Raw genomic sequence first — 16103 nt, 5'->3', positions numbered from 1 at the left:
AAATTCGAAAACTTCCATATTTCTTTCCCACCATCTTGCACATACTATCTCAGAACCAGCATCTGCAAACGCCAAGAGTCCTATCGTATCTCTACTTCTCGAAAATCACGCTGTAACAAGTAAACCTCTACACCTAACAGAAAATTTTCGCTATTATTTCCATTTAGGTCTAAAAGCCTTATGGAAAAAATTAGCCAAAACTTAAATTGAGTGCCCAACGAAAAATTAGCTCAATTGCTCGGATGCGTAAATAAAAAAATGACGCGTACTGGACGCCATCTTTAATTCATCTGAGGTACTTACACAACACTACCGCACACACACTGTAGTGACTTCGAGTCGAGTGCTTTCTTAGTTACCTCACTGTCTTTTCCAATAACTGTTTCTACACTCCATATCGTATCAATGTTATTTTTCATCTCGAAGGTCTTCTTACGTGATTTCCGATTTTCTTACACAAAATATGGGTACAAGCGCATGAAACCATAAATAACGTCACTTTTTGCTTCTAAATTTTACGCTCATTTACCTGATAATTATAAAATCGACCAGGGCCCGTTATCATTTTCACCAAGCTCCGTGATAATAAAATAACGAATACTATGAATGTCGTCGTTAACGCATATGTACAGAGAGCTCACGCTAACCGCTCCTCACGGAATTTCGCTATCTTTTTCTGAACACCAGCATTAACGCAACGATCCTCTGATAAACAATTTCGTATTCACGAACACTGTGATACTGTTATGTAATCACATCATCGTCATCACAGGTAAACAATTCTAAAACTATTTTTACACAGATCTCGACTTGAATATCTCCTCAGCTATTGTCATTGAGACTAATGGAGACGGTGAATGGAACGTAGAGGAGGAGGAGCGACGAGGTGCGGAATATGGTGGATGAGGAGAGGCAGCTCATAGATGAGTTACGAAGGCAGCAGAAGGTATGGTTGGTGCAAGTGCAAAGCGGGGAGGGTTTTTAAAAACAGTATTAGAGGGTAGAATGTGGTATAAAGAAGGGAAAGGAAGGAAGTCAATTGAATTTTTAGATAGAAAGAAAGGGAATAGGACTTGTTGTTAATTTAATAGGGAAACCCAGGAAGGGAGGAGAAATCACCATAATACTTCTTAAATACTCCATACAAACCTACTTTGATCCGAAGAAAACTTTAATACTAATTTACATTGGCATTTACCCATTGTCCTACTTACAATCCCTTTAACTGCGTGTAAGAATGACAGCTGTATTCTAGATGCGTAAATTGCCAGCTCCAATAGCCTCTGAGCATGGGTCATTCTGCGACGGTGTCCTGCAGAGTATAAAAAGGCCTTATCGTGACGAACGGCAAGTGTGAGACTGCAATTCACCCAAAAACATTTATCGACAGAGCATCTTGTCGCCCATTTTCGTCCAAAAGTGGACCCGCGAGTACAATAGAAGAAAATGAGAAGGAAAGACAAAGGGATACAAAAAAAAAGAGGACGAGCGAAAAAAAACGCAACATGCAAGGAAACGCACGGAAATGTTTCGTTCTGTATTCTTTCTCTGTTTTTATTGTTGCCGAGGATTTTTAATCCGAAAAAGGGCACGGCCGCGTTTGCGTTTTAGACCACCAGCGGGCGGGCGGAATGGATGGAGAAGGAAGATAAAGCGGAACGAAAATTCTAACCGCGGAAGAAATTGCAGTCAAAAGTGAAAATTAACACTTGTCTAAGCTCTCTCACCTGGGGGATAACACCTGACAAATGGATCTCCAGTCATATGGGATGGGCAACTGCAAATGGGATTGTGGTTGACCACTTCGCAGCGTGCACCAGTCCCACAAGTGCCTGGGCAAGGATCTCGGCACTTCTGATTCGAGCACGCCTGATTCAGATTACATTCTGAGTTGACGACGCATTCAGGGCGACAGGATGGTGGAGAACCAACATACTCTGGCAAGCATGAGCACACTGCCACATTGTTCAAAACCCTGCACTGGCTGTTCGGACCACACGGAGATGGATTGCAAGGCTGGGTCACGACAGGTTCTGCGGAAACAAGCAAGCAGTTATTTAGACAAAACACTCACCAACTCCATTTATTATTTGGATTTGGTATTTGGATTTTGGATGGATTATATTGTATTTGACCAAATATAATATAAATGTATGATGTAAAAACTCAATTAATTAAAATAAATTGTTAGATGTCAGGGAAAAATATAAGGTATGACAAAAAAAAATCATACTCGATTAGCTATTCCCTAAAAAGTTAAAATTTGAATAAAATAAAAATGAATAAAGTTTCCTGCTTCACCAGATTCCCTTGATAAAGCCACCAGCATCGGTCAGGTAACGCTGGGCCACACAATAATTAATACTGCGACATTGCTTAAAAAGTTTCAAACGACCATTAGAGTTCTGGTTCACTCACTTAGACATCTGGGTCAGAAAGAATGGCTAATAGAGGCAAGGAATTATTCACAAGAGTGTAAACAACAATTGAACCATTCAAGGTTGATGCTAGGGGTAGGGGAGTAGCTGAGATACATTGACATAAGCGCATGATGTCATCGACTTATCTCCGCAATCTTTCTAGGCCTTTGAATTTTGCCCCAATCAGTTCCAGAAGAAGTGGATAAAAAAATATGGGTCCCTGTATTTATCAAACTCTATCACAATCAATGCATTTGTTAAAATTTTTGTGGCACACATGTTTTATTGATTGACAGGAAAAATCTATAAATTAGTCCAGAAGAGGTCCCCGGCAGAGGTCAAGAAATGTTGACGACTTTTAAGACACAAGACATGGGTAAACCCAAAAGTTTTATTTGTTGGCATCTCTATCATAAATAAGTATTTTAAAAATGGTAAATTAGTCCATTTCAGACAGTAAATTTGGCTAAATTGAAGACATATCAATCACAAAAAAGCAACTTCATTCAAATATAAGGAAAAACGTATTTCACATACCTTGGAATGGTCGGCATATAATGAATGGATCACCAGATATTCCAGGAGGACAAGAGCATATTGGTACATGGTTGGAAACCACACAATTGGCTCCTTTAAATTTATGCCCCATTCAGCGGCATTTAACTCGAATAAAAGGGCCCATTTGTCTGGATCTTCCATTCCTCTCTCAAACACAGACCCGTTTCGCTCCCGTGGTCTTAAACGCCGTTGCCTTCTCCCCTTACCCTTCTCCTACACCTCCATAAGTCTTTCATATTTATCTCTTCACGTCCATATAATAAACTCTATTTTCCTTTCTCTTAGCCCAAAATCTACCCTAGGTTTTTCAAACAACCCTACACAGCAAAAAAGGCATAGGAAATTTTCAAGAAGAATCATGAACTCTATGCGTCGCATAGTATATGAGATTAACGGGATTAATCCGGGGATTAACGGGAATTTTAGTTTTTTGTAAAACATATTCATTTATTTGTGTATGTTTTCGCCTTCAAAATAGTACCCGTTAGATGTTGTGCTTCATCAAAAGACATTTCAAACTCAGTTGGAATATCTGGAGACGCTGTTTCCGAGTTTTAACGTGGTCAGAGTTTCACCATCTTAGTTTGACAATTTTTGGACTTAAGTCTCCAACTGATATTTTGAAATTGCTACGTTTTGTTCTACCAATGCGCTAATTTAAGAGAAAAATGCTGACATAATCACTATCATTTAGCCGGTGATTGTCATCGGAGTTTTTCCATCATTAGCGATACTTCTATTAATGTATCATAAACTCTGTGTCCTGTTAGTCACTCTACTGGTGGGGATATCTTTGCAAATATACATTTCTACTGTAGTTTTATGATTTCCGTTGGCTATTATAAAATTAAATGCAAGTTTAAGTGCTGAAAAATGGCTACTATACACTCGTAAATTTTCATTTTCAGCTGGGCTGGTTAAAGAGGGTGACCGTGAAATTTGATAATAATTTTTCCCTGGGAAAGTTTGTTTCAGAAATAACTTCGCGAAGCCTACCAATGAAGTAAGAGAAAAGGTTTAAGGTGTATGGCATTCCATAGTTTATTTTAATGTATTAACTAGTTATGACCAAATATTTCACCAAATATTGAGCATTGACCCTTATGGGTTTGTCAATGTTTTGGTCAAAGTTGGCGTCCCCTATTCCAGCCACACTTCGCTCCGTGCTTGGAACTAGCGGTGCCCGCTTCAGTATATTCAAACCTCCTTGGGCCTTTTGGATCTCCGCCAGGTCCGAAAAAGACTTAGGGGAGCCCTGGGCCCCTTCCGCACCTTCTATTTTCCTTGCACCCACCCTATAGGTAAATGAACTGCAAAATGATAACACACGCGAGACCCCTTCAGTGGTTACGGCCCGTCTAGCTTTCTTCTTTCTAGTCAACAATCTATCATAGCTTTAAGGCGCAAATTCAAATTATTGACATTTTTGCTCATAAGTCAGAAAAAAACTAATAAAACTGTTACCTTGAGTTGTAGAATTATTTATTCTTTTTACTATTTTTTTGTTTATAAAAATATGAACTCACTAAAATTAGCCCTGTAACTTTTTTGTGGCGTGATATTCCCGTCAAGACTATTGAGTAAGCAGTCCGCTCCCACTAGTGATGCTTGTCGTGAGTGACCGAGCGCGCGATTGAGATCTTTCGTGTGATCGAACGATGAACAGAATCACTCCTACGAACGACACATTCTTTTCGGTTGGTAGCGACGGTAGCGACAGATGTCGTTCGGCGATAATTATTCGCGACCGAAGTCGGTCGCAATTGGTTAGGGTATTTCCGTCATCATTCGTGATTGACTTCAGTAGTGACCGTCGACCGTTCGTTCGCGATTGCCTCACTCAAGAACGGTATTAGGCTATGAATTGAATTGACTACCTTAGCACATCATAACCCTTGACTCCAACCTCCATGAAAAACACATTTCGTTCTATCTTTGTTTCCATCATTCACTCTGTTCTTGGTACGCATTCAGCCACGCTCTTTCTCTCATTATTAATCTCATTTCACCTCCTCATCCACCAAATTCGAAAACTTCCATATTTCTTTCCCACCATCTTGCACATACTATCTCAGAACCAGCATCTGCAAACGCCAAGAGTCCTATCGTATCTCTACTTCTCGAAAATCACGCTGTAACAAGTAAACCTCTACACCTAACAGAAAATTTTCGCTATTATTTCCATTTAGGTCTAAAAGCCTTATGGAAAAAATTAGCCAAAACTTAAATTGAGTGCCCAACGAAAAATTAGCTCAATTGCTCGGATGCGTAAATAAAAAAATGACGCGTACTGGACGCCATCTTTAATTCATCTGAGGTACTTACACAACACTACCGCACACACACTGTAGTGACTTCGAGTCGAGTGCTTTCTTAGTTACCTCACTGTCTTTTCCAATAACTGTTTCTACACTCCATATCGTATCAATGTTATTTTTCATCTCGAAGGTCTTCTTACGTGATTTCCGATTTTCTTACACAAAATATGGGTACAAGCGCATGAAACCATAAATAACGTCACTTTTTGCTTCTAAATTTTACGCTCATTTACCTGATAATTATAAAATCGACCAGGGCCCGTTATCATTTTCACCAAGCTCCGTGATAATAAAATAACGAATACTATGAATGTCGTCGTTAACGCATATGTACAGAGAGCTCACGCTAACCGCTCCTCACGGAATTTCGCTATCTTTTTCTGAACACCAGCATTAACGCAACGATCCTCTGATAAACAATTTCGTATTCACGAACACTGTGATACTGTTATGTAATCACATCATCGTCATCACAGGTAAACAATTCTAAAACTATTTTTACACAGATCTCGACTTGAATATCTCCTCAGCTATTGTCATTGAGACTAATGGAGACGGTGAATGGAACGTAGAGGAGGAGGAGCGACGAGGTGCGGAATATGGTGGATGAGGAGAGGCAGCTCATAGATGAGTTACGAAGGCAGCAGAAGGTATGGTTGGTGCAAGTGCAAAGCGGGGAGGGTTTTTAAAAACAGTATTAGAGGGTAGAATGTGGTATAAAGAAGGGAAAGGAAGGAAGTCAATTGAATTTTTAGATAGAAAGAAAGGGAATAGGACTTGTTGTTAATTTAATAGGGAAACCCAGGAAGGGAGGAGAAATCACCATAATACTTCTTAAATACTCCATACAAACCTACTTTGATCCGAAGAAAACTTTAATACTAATTTACATTGGCATTTACCCATTGTCCTACTTACAATCCCTTTAACTGCGTGTAAGAATGACAGCTGTATTCTAGATGCGTAAATTGCCAGCTCCAATAGCCTCTGAGCATGGGTCATTCTGCGACGGTGTCCTGCAGAGTATAAAAAGGCCTTATCGTGACGAACGGCAAGTGTGAGACTGCAATTCACCCAAAAACATTTATCGACAGAGCATCTTGTCGCCCATTTTCGTCCAAAAGTGGACCCGCGAGTACAATAGAAGAAAATGAGAAGGAAAGACAAAGGGATACAAAAAAAAAGAGGACGAGCGAAAAAAAACGCAACATGCAAGGAGACGCACGGAAATGTTTCGTTCTGTATTCTTTCTCTGTTTTTATTGTTGCCGAGGATTTTTAATCCGAAAAAGGGCACGGCCGCGTTTGCGTTTTAGACCACCAGCGGGCGGGCGGAATGGATGGAGAAGGAAGATAAAGCGGAACGAAAATTCTAACCGCGGAAGAAATTGCAGTCAAAAGTGAAAATTAACACTTGTCTAAGCTCTCTCACCTGGGGGATAACACCTGACAAATGGATCTCCAGTCATATGGGATGGGCAACTGCAAATGGGATTGTGGTTGACCACTTCGCAGCGTGCACCAGTCCCACAAGTGCCTGGGCAAGGATCTCGGCACTTCTGATTCGAGCACGCCTGATTCAGATTACATTCTGAGTTGACGACGCATTCAGGGCGACAGGATGGTGGAGAACCAACATACTCTGGCAAGCATGAGCACACTGCCACATTGTTCAAAACCCTGCACTGGCTGTTCGGACCACACGGAGATGGATTGCAAGGCTGGGTCACGACAGGTTCTGCGGAAACAAGCAAGCAGTTATTTAGACAAAACACTCACCAACTCCATTTATTATTTGGATTTGGTATTTGGATTTTGGATGGATTATATTGTATTTGACCAAATATAATATAAATGTATGATGTAAAAACTCAATTAATTAAAATAAATTGTTAGATGTCAGGGAAAAATATAAGGTATGACAAAAAAAAATCATACTCGATTAGCTATTCCCTAAAAAGTTAAAATTTGAATAAAATAAAAATGAATAAAGTTTCCTGCTTCACCAGATTCCCTTGATAAAGCCACCAGCATCGGTCAGGTAACGCTGGGCCACACAATAATTAATACTGCGACATTGCTTAAAAAGTTTCAAACGACCATTAGAGTTCTGGTTCACTCACTTAGACATCTGGGTCAGAAAGAATGGCTAATAGAGGCAAGGAATTATTCACAAGAGTGTAAACAACAATTGAACCATTCAAGGTTGATGCTAGGGGTAGGGGAGTAGCTGAGATACATTGACATAAGCGCATGATGTCATCGACTTATCTCCGCAATCTTTCTAGGCCTTTGAATTTTGCCCCAATCAGTTCCAGAAGAAGTGGATAAAAAAATATGGGTCCCTGTATTTATCAAACTCTATCACAATCAATGCATTTGTTAAAATTTTTGTGGCACACATGTTTTATTGATTGACAGGAAAAATCTATAAATTAGTCCAGAAGAGGTCCCCGGCAGAGGGGATGAAATGTTGACGACTTTTAACCTTTTCCCTACTGTACACGTATATATACGTGTGGACGCTCCCTTACCCGGGAGACGACGGGCGTATATATACGTGTGAGATTTTCCCGGCCAGGAGATCGAAAGCCGTATATATACGTTTTCCAGGTCCCCCCCCTTTTAGGACGGTCATGGGTTTACGACGTCTTTGTCTTGGGACCCAACGCCTCGGGGTTTAGGATTAACCCTCGGAATCCGGGAGCACGTACCTGGACCCTTCGTCTTTTAGAACCCCTCTCAGCGGTACGGGACAGCGGTCATTCAATTGTTTTTACAGTCAATTTTCGAAATAAATATTTGTTCATTTCTCAAGAAATATACACTAAGAATTGAATTATTTGTCTGTAGCAGGCGTCGAAGTAGGCTGCTAACAATGAAGATTCGATGGAATGGTTTGGACGATGTTTATTGATTCGTGTACAATTCCACACTGAACTGCCGGCCGAAAGGCCGCAGTATTTATTCAATTTGCCAACTTCCAGTATGTTCTATCTTACTTTTCTTGAACATTTAAGAAACTTCTAGAATTCCCTTCTAGCAGCCTAGTTCGACGCCTGCTACATTGGTGACCCCGAACTACGAATGCAACCAGCAATGCCCAGCAAGGACGAAGAAATCGCCGAGCTTACTCGTCAACTGAACGACCTTCGAACAGAACTGCAGACGGCGGCTATGCAATACGCGGAAGCACAACAGGCGCTTGTTGGACAACACCAGCAGGCCCTCGCCGATCAGGCCCAACAATTTCAACAGGCATTTGCGGCGGAGCAGCAAAAACCGAAGCCACTTTTGCCGCCACAGCAACCACCGCAGCAGCAGCCTTCGCAACCTCCGCCACCCCAGCACGACGCCGAAGCAAATGCCGCACGACTCCAGGCAACCAATCAACAGGAGGCATGCCGCGTAGCCGTGAAACTACCGTCCTTCTGTCCAAGTAAGCCTTCAGTTTGGTTCGCACAAGCCGAGGCGCAGTTCGAACTTGCCAACATAACACGGGAAGAGACTAAATACAACCACGTCGTCTCCATATTGGACAACCATTTCGCCGAGGAAGTGGAAGACATTCTATCAAATCCACCAGCTCAAAACCGGTATGAACATCTGAAGAATGAGCTTATCCGCCGACTTTCACTCTCCGAGGAAAAGAGGGTTAGGCAACTCCTTCAGGCTGAAGAACTTGGGGATAGGCAGCCGTCGCAACTCCTACGCCATCTGCGCTCACTCAACGGATCATTCCAAATCCAGGCGGATCATACCAAACAAATATGGCTGACGCGCCTTCCAATTACCGTCCAAGCTATTCTGCAAGCACAGACAACACTGCCGCTAGAAGAACTCGCCAAAATCGCCGATCGGATCGTCGAGATCACACCGCTGCCTCCACCACCAGCCCTAGCCGTCAACGCTGTTGCCAGCTCAACGGACACTTCAGCTCCCGCCGTCTGCGCTACAACAAGCTCAAAAGATTTCTCTTCGCTGGCCAGACGACTGGGGAGCCTCGAAAAACAACTAACGGCTCTCCTCTCGCAACTAAACGATCAGCACCGGCGCTCACGCAGCAGTTCCCGCAGCCGAGACTATTTTCCCTCACGGTCCAGAAGCCCCTCCCAGACTTACCACCCAGCCGACGACGCCAGCTTGTGCTACTACCATCGGCGCTTCGGTAATGCAGCCAGGAGGTGCCAAGCGCCCTGCTCCCGAGCTACGGAAAACTCCAGCGGCGAGCAGTGACGGCGGCCACCGCCCGCCCTATAGGGAGCAGCCGCCTTTTCATTACTGATAAATACTCCCGTCATCGATTTCTAATCGATACCGGCTCTGATCTGTCAATCTTTCCGGTAAAGTTCTGCAACGACAGACGAGTCGAAACCAACTACGATCTCTCCACGGCCAACGAATCCCGGATCAGCACATATGGGACGATGCCACTCCGACTCAACTTAGGCCTTCGTCGTGATTTTGTCTGGCGTTTCACCGTCGCCAAAGTCAGCGAGCCACTCATTGGAGCGGATTTCCTCGATCATTTTCACCTGGTTCCGGATTTAAAAACTGCCCAGCTCATCGACCAAGTTACTGGCCTGTGTACTCAGGGACACCGTGCTTTTTCTCGTCAGGCCAGCATTCGGACAATCCCCGGCACAACAGCGTATCACCGCCTGCTCGCCAAGTTTCCTGAAATCACCAAACCTCCTGGCGCTCCAAGAGAAGTGCGCCATCAAACACAGCATCACATCGAGCTTACACCTGGACCTCCCATATATCATCGAGCTCGACGCCTGGCCCCAGACCGCCTCCGCGCTGCTAAAGCTGAGTTCGATGCCATGCTCCGCGAGGGTACGGCACGTCGCTCCAACAGCCCCTTCGCCTCGCCTCTGCACATGGTCCGCAAACGAAACGATGGGTGGCGCCCATGCGGTGACTATAGGAAGCTCAACAGTCGAACTATCCCAGATCGCTATCCAATTCACACTCTGCAAGATTTCTCCGTTGCCCTCCACGGCTGCGACATTTTTAGCGTTGTCGAATGCGCAAAAGTCTTCACACAAATTCCCATGGCTCCAGAGGATATCCCCAAAACAGCCATTATAACTCCATTTGGCCTTTTTGAATTCAACTTCATGCCATTTGGACTTCGGAACGCCGCGCAGACCTGGCAGCGTTTCATCGACGGAGCTCTAGAAGGATTTCCTTTCTGCTACGCCTATCTGGACGACATCCTTTTGTTCTCACACTCGGAAGAGGAGCATCTTCACCATCTCCACACCCTCTTCGAACGCCTTTCTCACTATGGAATCGTCATTAATCCAGCCAAATGTGTCTTCGGAGCTACAAAAGTCACCTTCCTCGGGTACTCCGTAACTTCTGATGGGTGCTCACCCCTACCCGAAAAAGTTGCTGCCATCAACGACTTTCCACAGCCGAAGACCATTCGAGACCTCCGTCGTTTCCTGGGTATGCTCAACTTTTACAGGCCCCACATCCCACACGCAGCTTCAGCCCAGACACCACTCAACGCGCTCCTGCAAGGTCCTTCAGTCAAGAGTTCCACGCCAATCACCTGGACTCAGGAACTTCTTCACAGCTTCCAAGAATGCAAAAACGGTCTCGCCCGGGCTACCATTCTAGCTCACCCGGACCCTGAAGCTTCCCTGGCCCTCTTCGTCGACGCCAGCCAGACCGCGATTGGTGCTGCTTTGCAACAACGCTCAGGTGACAATTGGCAGCCGCTCGCTTTCTTTTCACGGAAACTAAAGCCGTCGCAACGGATGTGGAGCACCTATGACAGAGAACTCTACGCGATGTATCAGGCAGTGAAACACTTCCGTAACATGGTAGAAGCCCGCGACTTCGCCATTTTTACGGACCACAAACCATTGACTTTCGCCTTCAGCCATCGTACCAAGAACGCTGACAGCTGCTCGCCACGTCAGTTCAAACACCTGGAGTTCATCACTCAATTCACAACTGACGTACGCCACGTCTCCGGCCAGAACAATGTCGTCGCCGACTGTCTGTCAAGAGTGGAATCTGTCAGCGCCTCTACACCGTTAGACTTCGTCGCCTTGTCCCGTTCGCAGGACACCGACGAAGAACTTCGTGGACTCCTTGACAGCGGTACTTCACTCAAGCTTTCTCAAATGCCAATTCCTGGAACAACCGTCAAACTCTGGTGTGACACATCTAAGGACACGCCTCGACCCTATATCACACCACCGTTCCGTCGACGTGTCTTTGATCAAGTCCACAGTCTTGACCATCCCGGTTCCAACTCCACTCTTAAAAACATATCCAATCGCTACGTTTGGCCGTACATGTCCAAGGACTGTCGCACTTGGGTTCGCAATTGCCTTCCATGCCAGCGATCCAAAGTGCATCGTCACGTATTGTCTCCTCTGGCTAACTTCACCATACCTACAGCACGTTTCGACCACGTCCACGTCGATATCGTCGGACCTCTGCCTTACGCCTCTGGGTTCCGATATCTTCTCACGATGATCGACCGCTTTTCACGTTGGCCGACAGCAGAACCTCTCGCCGACATCACTGCCGAATCCGTCTGCCGAGGTTTTCTCCTAGGATGGGTTGCCCACTACGGTTGTCCAAAACGCCTCACCTGCGATCGAGGACGACAGTTCGAATCAGGACTCTTCAAAAAGCTCTGCGCCACCCTGGGCATTGCTCTTCACCCTACCACAAGCTACCATCCTCAAGCTGATGGAATGCTAGAACGTTGGCACCGCCCTCTCAAGACAGCCCTAATGACGCACTCCCCGGAGTCCTGGATCGACGCACTGCCAATGGTTCTCCTCGGACTCCGCACCACCTGGCGCGAGGGCCTGAAGGCTTCACCAGCGGAACTCCTCTATGGCGAACGGCTGCGTCTCCCGGGTGATTTCTTCGCCGACTCTCCGGCAAGCATCGGTTCTGAGGATCTGGTCTCTCGGTTGCGTACTCACATGTCAAAAGTGAGACCAACTCCTGCAACTCATCATTCCAACAGCCGGAAAATCTTTGTTCACAAGGCTCTAGCCACGACGTCGCACGTCTTCCTGCGACAAGACGCAGTTCGGACGGCCCTCCAGCCACCATATCTAGGGCCATATCCAGTCATCACCCGCAGCGAGAAAACATTCACCATCAACATCAACGGGAAACCAACAGTCGTCTCCATCGACCGACTTAAGCCTGCGCACATTCTCCAGCCGGACGATTTTCAAGAAAGGACATCGAGACCTCCTGAACCGACCTCCGGAAAACCATCTTCCGCGCCATCGACCGGGACGTCGCCTTCGCCCGCGGACACCTCTGCCGCCCCCCCTCCAACGACGCGCTCTGGTCGGACTCTTCGTTCACCTGTACGCTACAACGCCAGCTGTCTTCCCCCCGGGGGGAGTATTGTGGCGGCCGCACCTCCTGCCTCGTCGCCACACCGCCACACCTCCTGCCTCGCCGCCACACCGCTTGCCCGGAGGCAAGTTAAAGCGCGCTCCGTCATCGATACAGTCCAGATAGCACAGCGGTAGCGCGGTCGCCTCCCAAGCGGGCGGCCCGGGTTCGATTCTCCGTGCCGGAAAGTTTTATTATTTAATTTTTCTGGCCTTCTAGAATTCCCTTCTAGAATTTTCTTTAATGTTCAAGAAAAGTAAGATAGAACATACTGGAAGTTGGCAATTTGAATAAATACTGCGGCCTTTCGGCCGGCAGTTCAGTGTGGAATTGTACACGAATCAATAAACATCGTCCAAACCATTCCATCGAATCTTGGTCGCCGCCCGCTTGGGAGGCGACCGCGCTACCGCTGGGCTATCTGGACTGTAGGAAGGAAACGATGACGGAGCGCGCTTTAACTTGCCTCCGGGCAAGCGGTGTGGCGGCGAGGCAGGAGGTGCGGCCGCCACATGTCTTTTAAGCATCGTTTACCATTTTTAAACGAAATTCTACGACAAATATTTACTTATATATCGAGTTGGTTATAAACATCAACATGGAAATTGTTGCTGCGTTAAATGTGTTAATAATGGCCTTAGAACTTCATTTAAAATTTGACAATGCTCAGATAAAAATGAGGAATTTCATTCAAAGTCTGTAATTTACGTGCAAGAAACAATTATCCATTTACTAAATACATATAAGCAATACATAAGTATTGTGATGTTTGAGGTGACCGCTGAGGGCAAAATACCCCACACCATTCTCTTGTTTTTTGGTATGAACCCGTATGGTGGTGCCCTCTGGTAGTTAGTGTCTGTAGTTGGTTTTTCTTACCCGCACATGTGCTCTTGTTCTTTGTGAATAAATAACTTGTTCTTTGGAAATAAACAACACGTTCTTTGTGAATAAACAACAATAAGTTGACCGCGAACCAATGCCGCAGGTATGGTCGTAAACCCGGGAAGGAGGGAGCACAACTACTCTCGGAGTCCGAGATAATGCGAAGTCCCTGCGTGGAGGGGTCGAAAAAGGTTCAGCGAGACCCTTCTTAACGAATGCTCTCCAAAAATGCTCCGTACCACGAGAAAGAAGAGTTTCTTGGGGCTCAGTACTGCAGTCATGCTAAGACGAAAACTCCACCGTCTCGAGAGGGTTAAGACACAAGACATGGGTAAACCCAAAAGTTTTATTTGTTGACATCTCTATCATAAATAAGTATTTTAAAAATGGTAAATTAGTCCATTTCAGACAGTAAATTTGGCTAAATTGAAGACATATCAATCACAAAAAAGCAACTTCATTCAAATATAAGGAAATACGTATTTCACATACCTTGGAATGGTCGGCATATAATGAATGGATCACCAGATATTCCAGGAGGACAAGAGCATATTGGTACATGGTTGGAAACCACACAATTGGCTCCTTGACCACAAGTTCCCGGGCAGGGGTCAGCACATTTTTGTCTCAAGCAAGCCTTGTTTCGTGGACATTCCGAGTTGATGACGCATTCTGGGCGACAGCCTACATATGGGTCACCCAAGTATTCTGGTATACATATGCAGACACCATCCCTGCAGTTTGCATTTGAACCACATGGAGATGGGAAGCACGGATCTGCGGCAGGTGTCTCAACCGCTGAAGAGGAATAGAGCAACCAATGTTATAAACAGCATCCAATTATGAAAAATACTTTTGAAACAAAAAACCCTCATCAGAGGTAACAGAAAATAGACTGAGGCTTCATCAAAACAACTGAAGAATACAATGCTTGAATGTCACTTAAATGACTATCATCCAAATATTAAAAAAATTGTGAAAATACAGCTAATAATTCTCTAATGCTCATATTACAAATTCCTCCAATACAACACAAAAGAATTAACAGATGCAAGCTTCATCCATAATTGCAGTAGCTATATTGGATAAGGTAAAATTTTTACCTTGAGGTATGACATGACAGCTAATGAATGGATCTCCAGTGTAACCTTTCTGGCAAGTACATATTGGGACATGGTTGATGACACTGCACTGAGCACCAACTCCACACGACTCAGGGCATGGGTCTCGGCATTTCTCCCTAATGCACGCAAGGTTTGACCGACACTCTGGGTTGATGGTACATTCTGGACGGCAGCTTGGGGGAGTTCCATAGTAGCCTTGCAAACAAGAGCATGAAGGAGCCCCGCCAATGTTTCTACACTCAGAATGTGGGCCACACGGCGAGGGATAGCACAGGTTGACTCTTTCCTCTGACACAACCGGAATAGGAGCTGAAAAGATTGTGCAAATGGTTAAAACATTTATTGCCGTACTCCGCGAGGATTGAAATGATTGAAGTTCATTCTTCAAAGCAAGAGATGTCCCACTACACTCACCAGGAATGCGCTGGCATCTGTAGAAAGGATCTCCAGTTTGGCCTTCAGGGCACGTGCAAATGGGTACGTGGTTGACCACTTTGCAGATTGCATTTTGGCCACATGTGCCAGGGCATGGATCAACACACTTCTGATTCACACATGCACGATTCAAGGGACACTCAGAGCCGACAACACATTCAGGTCTGCAGCCAGCTGGGCTTCCGACATAGTTAGGCAGACAAGAGCACACCGCCTGTTCATTAACCTTTCTGCATAGGGCATTGGGACCACATGGAGATGGATTGCATGGGTCAACAATGACTGGAACTTCTGCAACACACAAAATGGTATCACAATAACAACTATCTTTCACCAATATATCTGCATCAATTATTAGGAAACAGTTTAAAAAAACATTTACTATAGAAGATTAAATGCATACTACGAAAAATCATTAACTTGAAAACAATAAATCTTAAAATTACTAGTAAGGATATCCTAAAATATTACAGTCAGAATTATAATACAAAATATATAGATTGAGCCAAAAAAAAGAAAAGCATGTAATTATAAAGATTCATCACATCAGCTCCAATAACTTGAACAATTCCTAAAATGATTACTTCACCAAAATGCAGTGCTAGCTTAAATATACGAGTACAATGGTTCAATCAAACACAGTGAATTAAGCCACAACAAAAGATTTAAAAAAGTAGGCACATGAGATTAAAACGTAAGTAACTGAAAAATATAGAAAGATTTCAATTACCTTCACGTGGTGCAAGGTTGCAATATCTGAATGGATCTCCCACATAACCAGGCCTGCAAGTACATGATGGCAAGTGATTCACAACCTGGCAATCAGCATTCTGTCCACAAGTTCCTGGGCATGGATCCTGACATTTTCCATTAATACAGGCCTTGTTTGATGCACAATCCGAATTAAGAATACACTCTGGTCTACATCCTTCATAAGGATTGCCAATATACTCAGGTAGACAAGTACAAGAA

At 44.6% G+C, this 16103-nt stretch overlaps 2 protein-coding genes across 2 annotated transcripts; both read right to left on the bottom strand.

The window, feature by feature from the left end:
- Positions 1-637: 637 nt before the first annotated feature.
- On the bottom strand, positions 638-3069 carry LOC124159676 (neurogenic locus notch homolog protein 4-like). The gene is made up of 3 exons (XM_046535584.1): positions 2958-3069; positions 1728-2033; positions 638-705 (listed from the first exon to the last, which is right to left on the bottom strand). The coding sequence occupies exons 1-3, from the start codon at positions 3067-3069 to the stop codon at positions 638-640; spliced, it is 486 nt and encodes a 161-aa protein (XP_046391540.1).
- Positions 3070-5637: 2568 nt separating this feature from the next.
- LOC124159675 (neurogenic locus notch homolog protein 1-like) lies at positions 5638-15367 on the bottom strand. Its single transcript, XM_046535583.1, has 6 exons — positions 15358-15367; positions 15111-15305; positions 14676-15005; positions 14065-14370; positions 6728-7033; positions 5638-5705 (listed from the first exon to the last, which is right to left on the bottom strand). The coding sequence occupies exons 1-6, from the start codon at positions 15365-15367 to the stop codon at positions 5638-5640; spliced, it is 1215 nt and encodes a 404-aa protein (XP_046391539.1).
- Positions 15368-16103: the final 736 nt, after the last annotated feature.

Source organism: Ischnura elegans, chromosome 5 (genome assembly GCF_921293095.1).
Source record: "Ischnura elegans chromosome 5, ioIscEleg1.1, whole genome shotgun sequence".
Lineage (NCBI taxonomy): Eukaryota > Metazoa > Arthropoda > Insecta > Odonata > Coenagrionidae > Ischnura > Ischnura elegans.
The sequence above is the reverse complement of the archived record's forward strand: the minus strand, read 5'-3'. Positions and strand labels throughout refer to the sequence as shown.

What these genes read in the sequence shown, in the direction of transcription:
- LOC124159676 (XM_046535584.1), bottom strand. Translation starts at nt 3,069, where the DNA reads ATGGGGCATAAATTTAAAGGAGCCAATTGTGTGGTTTCCAACCATGTA. An exon ending in TATATGCCGACCATTCCAAG is followed by an intron (nt 2,034 to 2,957) that starts GTATGTGAAATA and finishes TTGTTTCCGCAG; the next exon opens with AACCTGTCGTGACCCAGCCT. An exon ending in TGTCAGGTGTTATCCCCCAG is followed by an intron (nt 706 to 1,727) that starts GTGAGAGAGCTT and finishes ATTGTTTATCAG; the next exon opens with AGGATCGTTGCGTTAATGCT.
- LOC124159675 (XM_046535583.1), bottom strand. An exon ending in CAGATGCCAGCGCATTCCTG is followed by an intron (nt 15,006 to 15,110) that starts GTGAGTGTAGTG and finishes CAATCTTTTCAG; the next exon opens with CTCCTATTCCGGTTGTGTCA. An exon ending in CTGTCATGTCATACCTCAAG is followed by an intron (nt 14,371 to 14,675) that starts GTAAAAATTTTA and finishes ATTCCTCTTCAG; the next exon opens with CGGTTGAGACACCTGCCGCA.